Genomic DNA, 8,635 nt, shown 5'->3' with positions numbered 1-8,635 from the left:
GAACATGCCGTTACAGTTATAGCCTTTTCCAACAAAAACACCATTCTTAGACACTATTACATGATCAAACTCAATAACTATCTTGAAGCCTTTCTTTGACAGCAAAGCAGCGGACATTAAGTTTTTCTTCATATCAGGAACATGATACACATTCAGTAACGTCAACTTCTGGCCAGATGTGAAGTTAATCTCAATACTTCCTTTTCCAGCAACATCTGCCGCAACATGGTTTCCCATCAAGACTTGTTCAGAATCCTGCACTTCTGCATATGTCTTGAACATCTTCTTGTCATAACAGACATGAATAGTAGCACCCGAATCTAGCCACCAGTCTTGAGTATTTGTAGCAGCGGTAGCCACATTCAACTCTGTGACCATACCAATTTGCATTGCGGAAACCATGGTAACCAGTCCTTGGGCAGAATTTTCCACTACGTTTGCCTTTTCAGAATTTCCAGATTTTTTAATCTTTCCAGACTTTTCGGTATTGTCTGCATTGAAATTTATTCCTGCCTTTCTATATCTGCAGTCCCGAATCATATGGCCTTTCTTTCCATAATGATGACAACTAAAGTTCTTTCTCTTTTTGAAAGAAGACTTTTTGGAAACTTTCAGATGTTTGTTCCCACTTCCTGAACCATTCTGACTGACAAAATTGACTGCGGAACTCGAAGGCTGACTAATAGCATCACGAGCACGAGTCTCACTTTCAATTTGAATGTGAGTACGAAATTGTTCCACATTCATTTTATCCATAGAATGTAGGATGTTCTTTCTATAGTCATTCCAAGAGGAAGGCAATTTCGAAAAAATAGCACCTATTTGAAGTGCATCAGGAATTTTAACTTCAAGATCACTTAGTTTTGATACTAAGATTTGCAGTTCATGAATCTGATCCATTATAGGCCTAGTATCAAATATTTTAAATTCAAAGTACTGCAGAGCCAGGAATTTGTCAATACCTCGTTTTTCATTCTGGTATGCAGTTTGTAGAGCAGTCCAAATCTCTCTTGGCGACTTCAGATTGCAGTAAAGATCATAGAGTCGATCTGTCAAAGTATTCAGAATATGGCCGCGACACAACAGTTCATCATGTTCTCGTTTCTTCCTTTCTTCCTTGACTACGTCAGAATCTTCTGTTGTGGGCTCAGGCATCGGAGGCAAGGCAGAATCAAGAACATAGTAGATATTGAGAGCGGACAACAAGAATATCATCTTGTCTCTCCAACGGGTAAAGTTCGTTCCATCAAAGCGATCAAGTTTGATGAACTGGATTCTCAACAACAGACATCAATTTCTCCATAGTAGGATAACTCTTTAAGATTGTTAGAAAAGAATAATCAAAATTGGCTTTGAGGCGTGAAAATCGACTGTCCTTAAAGAGTTATCGCCTGTATACTAATTTAGGGAAAATACAAAACGATTCTCTTGAGGATACAACAAAGCCTGCAATAACACTTGTGATTTTCTATTTCGTTTCGTTGGAATTCTTGTGTATTTATAGGCAACCAACAGACCCTTTCAGAAAAGATGTCTTGTTTCACAAACAGACACGACTATTTATTCGAATTTTGAATTTAAAATTCAAATAAATTTGATTATTCTGTTAAAAAATAATTAACTTTAGGATCTCGTGCCTGTTGAGTCAATCTCGTGCCTGTTGAGTCAATCTCGTGTCTGTTATGTGTTATTTCATAATGATCAGTTCCGAGGCTAACAGACACGGTACGAGAAAGAAACGTCTCACTTCCAACTTGCCAATAATAAACTATCTTACAAAGAGATACTTGCAGAGGATGAAAGAAAACCTGCAAAAGTTTCAATTCACATGTCCTGGTGGCATTAAAGAGGTTGTTGCAGATGATGAAAGGAAAGCTGCTAAGATTTCATTTCACATTTCCTGGCTGTTTTAAAAGTATGTTTTCACTTTCAACGCTTCACCATCTACTTATCTGAAAGTTGTTTATGCATTATATTTTTCCTTTTTGGGTCAATTTGGGAGTACACAGTATGAAAAATAAAAAGTTGAAAGATCTAGGTGCTTCAAGAAATGCAAATAATCATAGTTTATCGTTAGAACCTGAAACTGCTAGAGTGACAAACACACAATTAGAAATTGAGAAGGTAATTAACACTAAAAGTATACTGAAGTTAATGTACTATATTGTTGGACTAGTATTGAGCCATGTATTTAAATTATTTGTAGTGTTATGATGTATGTTTAGTTTCAGTTTAGTATTTTGTATTTGGGCTGACCACGTTGTACATGAATTGTATATAAATGACATGTAGTTCCACTTTGGAACTAAGATACCCATTTCATCAAAATATTTGGCAGCTCCCATTCTATCGAACCTTCTGTTCTCTCTTGTTCATATATGATTTCCAATTATCTCATCAAATCCAACATGCTATCAGGGCTTTCTATCAAAGATCCGGCGTAGATTTTGTGTTTTCATAGCTTCATTTCTCTGATTTTCTAAGTTTCAGAGGAATCGCAACAAAAAAAAAAAACTAGGCTATAAATTCGTTTTTTTTTTGTTCAATTTTCCAATTTTGGCGGCTGTTTGTTGATCGATTCTGCTGGATTTGAAGTTTTGGAGCTATTATCTTCAGTTTCACCGGAGAAATTTCCAGATTTGGGTTTTTTTTTGGTCTTCGCACATGTGTGAATCAGTTGCGATGGCATTTTCCGATCTGGTGGTTTCCTGGAGGTTCACCTTTGATTTATGGTATCTTCATCCTTATCTGTGCGAATTTTTGGTAAGCTCGGGTTGCATCTCCTCCTCGATTGTTATTCCTGACAATTTCTCTCTGCTAGTATTGTTTGTTTCTGTGGAATCATGAGGAACATACATGACAACAGTGATTCCGAACTTGAACTTGAACCTGCCTTACCTTCATCTCATCCTTTTTTCCTACATCCGTCTGATAATCCTGGTATTATGTTAGTAGCTAAACAATTTAATGGTTCATGCTTTGGGGCTTGGAGGAGAGGGATCATTATAGCTTTGTCTGCAAAGAAGAAGATAGGTTTCATCAATGGTGCATATGTTAAACCCTCTCTTACTTCTTCACTATACGAACCATGGGAACAGTGTAATAATATGGTGATTAGCTGGATTTTGAATTCTCCAGATCCGGACATAGCACAAAGTGTGATATATTCCAAATCTGCTAAAAGTCTTTGGGATGAATTGAATCAGAGATATGGTCAATCCAATGGTGCTAGGATGTATGAGGTACAGAAGGACTTGAGCTCTATCTCTCAAGGTTCCTCTGATGTCAGTGGTTATTTTACTAGGATAAAAAGGTTGTGGGATGAGATGGAATCTCTGGATGCTGACTCTTATTGTGTGTGTGAGTGTACCTGTGGGGATAAACACAAGATGATCAAAAGAGAACAGAATCAAAAACTAATGCAGTTTTTGATGGGTTTAAATGAAGCATATAGTAATGCTCGGGGAAACATTCTTATGATGGAGTCTCTGCCAGACATCAGTAAAGCTTACTCACTGATTATTCAGGATGAGAAGCAAAGGGGTATACATAATGTGACAAGCTACAATCAAAAAGCACCACAATCTGTCAATCCTAATCAGAGATACAATTTCAACAATCGCACAACTCAGAATTTCAACAATCTTACTACTCAGAATTTCAATAATCAGAAGGGTTATGTTGATCCTAAGAAGCTGTTTTGCAAGTATTGCAAGAAAAATGGGCATGTGATAGAAAAATGCTACAAACTTCATGGTTTTCCTCAAAATTTCAAGTTTGGAAATAAGAATGTGCGGATTGCTGCTAATATGCTTTCTTCTGCTGATCCAAAATCTGATGGTGGTCCTGACACTACTCTTTCCCCAAATACAATTACTCCAGAACAATACAAGCAGATCATGAATATTCTTCAAAATGTTCAGGTTGATGATCCACAGAATCAGAATCAGTCCGTCTCTAGTGCAGCTAATTTTACAGGTATACCTGCCTATTATTCTCTCTCAATCTACAGGAGTTGTGCTTGTCTAAGTAGTGTGCTAAATTCTGATACTTGGATTTTAGATTCTGGAGCATCAGATCACATGACCTCCAACAAATCATTACTCACCAATTTAACTAACCTATCTATCCCATATCTTGTCACTTTACCTAATGGTTATAAAGTGAAAGTCACATCTATTGGCATTGTCCAAGTCAATTCCCATGTTACTTTGTCCAAAGTTCTATATGTGCCTACTTTCAAGTATAATCTGATTTCAGTTCACAAGCTTTTAATTGATACTTCTTCTCTAGTATTTTTTACACAATTTGCATGTTACTTACAGGGCCCTTCTCCGAAGAAGCCATTGGAACTTGGTAAGATGGCTGAAGGGCTCTACTTGATCAATCCCAGAATTTCTTCAACTTCTTCTAATGCAGAATCATATTCTCCCTCAACTTTTATTCTTGTTCGTATATTTGTTCATGCAAATACAATAAATGTAAATAAGTCCCATGCTAAGTTGCACGGACTCTTCAATTTTGGTGCCGTCCCCGTCCCGATACGAGACTTGGACGGGTGCTGGAGCGGGAAACGTCCCGGATATTTTTGTCTTCAATGTTGTAGTATTTTTGTCTCATATTTGATGCTTTGTGTGTCGGAGAAACCAAAAATTCAAAGTGTCATGTTCTGATTTTGTACTTCATGTAGACCTAGCATGTAGTCTCAATATTTACAATATTTTTATAGCTCTATTTTTTATTATTTTGAATTTTCTTAGCCGTATCCCCGCACCCGTATCCATATCCAGATTCTCACCCCCGAATCTTAAAATTTAGATTTTGCCCAATCCGATACTCGGAACCGTCCCCGTATCGGATACCCGCACCCGAGTTCGAGCAACTTAGGTCCCATGTTTTGTGGCACCATAGATTGGGACATCTTCCATTTTCAAAGTTGCAGAGAATAGAATGTCTGAATGTTCCTACATGTAATAGACAACCTTTCCTTTGTGAAATTTGTCCTCTTGCTAGACAACAAAGACTTCCTTTTTCTCACAGTGAATCTTATTCTTCTCATCTATTTGATCTTATTCATGTGGATGTTTGGGGACCATATCACACTGCAACACAAAAATCATATAAAAATTTCCTGACAATTGTGGATGATTATAGTAGATATACATGGACACATCTTCTTAGTCACAAAAGTAATGCATTGTCTATCCTAAAATCTTTCTTTTGCATGATTGAAACCCAGTTTAACATCAAAATTAAAACCATAAGAACAGATAATGCCTTGGAACTTGGAACTAGTCGTGAAGCCACAACATATTTCCTCTCCAAAGGTGTGATGCACCAAACTTCTTGTCCCTATACACCTCAACAAAATGGCATTGTCGAAAGAAAGCATAAACATTTGCTGGAAACAGCAAGAGCCCTATTGTATCAGTCCAAACTTCCCATTCATTTCTGGGGTGATTGTATTTTTACTGCAACATATTTGATCAATAGATTTCCCAGTTCAGTGTTATCTGGGAAGACCCCATTTGAGCTTCTTTTTGGTCAAAAACCTTCCTACAATCATATGAGAAGTTTCGGTTGCTTGTGCTATGCAGTGGTTCCCAAATCCCTAAGAAATAAATTTTCACCAAGATCTAGTGCTTGCATATTTTTAGGCTATCCCCCTGGAAAGAAAGCTTATAAATTACTGCAACTTTCAGATAAGAAGATTCTTATTTCCAGGGATGTCGTCTTTCATGAGGACATCTTTCCTTATTCAGCTTTATCTACTCCCACAATTTTATTTCCAACTCCGCCGCCTTACATAGATTCAGATTGTTCTCTTCCTCCCTCCAGTTCATCTTCTTCACCTCAGGATTCTGTTATACAGTCTTCTACTCTTTCTACTTCCTCTACTTCTTCTGAATCTCATCTTTCACCTTCCCCTTCTCATGTCCCAGTAGCTCGATATCCCTCCAGAATTCATCATCCCCCTTCATATTTGAACGATTACCTTTGTAGTTTTTCCTCTTCTTTTCCTCCCATTTAAACTTCTATCCCCGCCTCTCCAAGATCTGTATGCTTCAGCACCTTAAGTTCACGTAATCAGAGTTTAGTTCACACCTTAGATACTGTACTTGAGCCATCAACTTATCAACAGCCAGCCTGGCAGGAGGCAATGTTGAAAGAATTTGAGGTTCTTGAGGCTAATGGGACTTGGGATGTGGTTCCTTTACCCCCCGGGAAGAAACCAATCGGTTGTAAATAGGTGTATAAAATAAAACATAAGGCCGATGGTAGCATTGACAGATTTAAAGCTCGGTTAGTTGTAAGAGGTGATACGCAACAAGAAGGTATAGACTATAATGAAACTTTCTCCTCGGTTGTTAAGATGACGACTATTAGATCTATTATAGCTGTGGCAGTCAAAAAAGGTTGGGACATGTTTCAATTAGATGTCAATAATGCCTTTTTGCATGGGGATTTAGATGAGGGTGTACATGAAAATACCTCAAGGTATGATGGTGGCTGGGAATAGCATGGTTTGCAAGTTAAGAAAGTCTTTATATGGCCTCAAACAGGCCTCAAGACAGTGGTACTCCAAGTTAAGTGATTCTCTTATTTCTTTGGGCTACACAGTCTCTAAAAATGACTACTCATTGTTCATTAAATCTGATGTTGGTCATCTAACGATTGTTGCTGTTTATGTTGACGATATTCTTTTAACTGGAAATGATGATAAGGAAATGGCTGCCCTTAAACTGTTTCTAGATGAACAATTTAAAATTAAAGACTTAGGACACTTGCATTATTTTTTGGGTCTGGAAATTCTGGCTGAATCTGGTGGTGTCATAGTTTGCCAAAGGAAGTTTGCATGGGATCTTTTGTCTGAATTTGATCACCTGGACTGCAAGTTCGTCGCCAGCCCTTTGGACACTAATCTGAAATCTTTAGTAGAGGCTGGGGAGCCCCTATCAGATCCTACTTTTTATCGGAAATTGGTTGGAAAATTAAATTTTCTCACTAATACTAGATCTGATTTGGCCTTTTCTGTTCAATATCTTAGTCAATTCATGCATGCTCCCACCTCTGCTCATCTATCTGCTGCTTATCATGTTCTTAAGTATGTTAGAGGCACATTGGGTCAAGGACTTTTCATGAATGCTGATTCTGATCTTTCTCTCCAAGCCTACTGTGACTCGGATTGGGCTGCTTGTCCGAGTTCTAAAAAGTCTGTGAGTGGTTATTTGGTATTACTTGGTGGCTCTCTTCTTGGAAGTCGAAAAAACAGCACACTGTTGCTTTATCTTCGGCTGAGGCTGAATACCGATCCATGAGAAGAGTGGTAGCTGAGCTTGCCTGGCTTACCAGGCTACTTCATGAACTTTCTGTCACTTCTATTGTTTCAGTTCCTGTTCATTGCGACAGTCAGTCTGCCATTTACATTGCTCGGAATCCTGTCTTTCACGAGCGTACCAAACATATCGAGCTAGATTGTCATTTCGTCCGTGAAAAACTTCATGATGGGCTAATCTCATTGTCCTATGTTCCCAGCAGGTTGCAATTGGCAGATATGCTTACCAAGCCCCTATCTGGTATGACTCACAAGTTTATTCTGGGCAAGTTGGGTGTGGCCAATCACCCTCCAACTTGGGGGGGGGGTGTTGGACTAGTATTGAGCCATGTATTTAAATTATTTGTAGTGTTATGATGTATGTTTAGTTTCAGTTTAGTATTTTGTATTTGGGCTGACCCGGTTGTACATGAATTGTATATAAATGACATGTAGTTCCACTTTGGAACTAAGATACCCATTTCATCAAAATATCTGGCAGCTCCCATTCTATCGAACCTTCTGTTCTCTCTTGTTCATATATGATTTCCAATTATCTCATCAAATCCAACATATATGCTGCAAGAGAGTTTGTTTTACAAAAGGTAATATGTGCTGCATCAGACTTCTTACGGGGAAAGTTGTACCCTTCTGCGCGAAAATGCTTGAATGATATCTGTTGCATACTCGATACTTCTAAATGTATTTTGTAAATATGGTGTATTGATTGTCAGAGCTGTTTCTATTACATACTTTTCAAACTCTAACCGTACAAAGAAAAGTTAGGACTACTCTTCCCCTTTTCTTCCCTTCTTTTGCATCTTTATGGCCTACATCTGAATGGAAATTCCAACTGATATATGATATATTAAGGATATGTGGTTTTATTTTTTGCCTAAAAGACTATTTTGACGTTGTAAATTGACAAGCTAAATAAAGTAAGAGAACTTGTTTATGTGTATTTATAAGTTGACTTAATTTGGAATAGTCTGGTGGATTGACCCCAATGCTGCAACTGATTTTTTTCTAGAAAAATGTTACCAGTGATCTTATCGAACTAATAGCTGCAACTGTGACAGTTGCATATTTAATTTGCATCTATTTTCAAGTGAATTTGAGTTATTGATACCCATGTTTATTAACAATTGCCATTTTGCTATGACTGAAAAGTTTCGAGAGAAGAAATATAACTCTTTTCTCAAAGCTTTGGTTACAAGATTACAAGAGAAGCAAGGAGGAATGCATTTGTCAGTTAATGTGGCAAAAGTATGGTGGAACTCTGGTGCTTTCTGTATGGATATGAACATTGATTCTCTCTTT

General features: G+C 37.7%; 1 protein-coding gene across 5 annotated transcripts; it reads left to right on the top strand.

The window, feature by feature from the left end:
• Nucleotides 1-1,888: 1,888 nt before the first annotated feature.
• LOC104219267 (uncharacterized) lies at nucleotides 1,889-7,807 on the top strand. Of its 5 annotated transcripts, none has more exons than XM_009769917.2 (2): nucleotides 1,889-3,978; nucleotides 7,171-7,807. In XM_009769917.2, exons 1-2 carry the CDS (start codon nucleotides 2,844-2,846, stop codon nucleotides 7,317-7,319), a joined length of 1,284 nt encoding a protein of 427 aa, XP_009768219.1. In that variant the 5' UTR covers nucleotides 1,889-2,843; the 3' UTR covers nucleotides 7,320-7,807. The 5 variants fall into 5 exon arrangements, with proteins under 5 accessions (XP_009768219.1, XP_009768220.1, XP_009768221.1 ...); XM_009769918.2 differs by having other exon boundaries at nucleotides 1,892-3,978; nucleotides 7,537-7,807; XM_009769919.2 differs by having other exon boundaries at nucleotides 1,894-3,978; nucleotides 7,540-7,807.
• Nucleotides 7,808-8,635: the final 828 nt, after the last annotated feature.

The sequence above is a fragment of the Nicotiana sylvestris genome, chromosome 7, assembly GCF_000393655.2.
Source record: "Nicotiana sylvestris chromosome 7, ASM39365v2, whole genome shotgun sequence".
NCBI classification, from domain to species: domain Eukaryota; kingdom Viridiplantae; phylum Streptophyta; class Magnoliopsida; order Solanales; family Solanaceae; genus Nicotiana; species Nicotiana sylvestris.
This window is presented reverse-complemented; position numbering and strand designations above follow the sequence as displayed.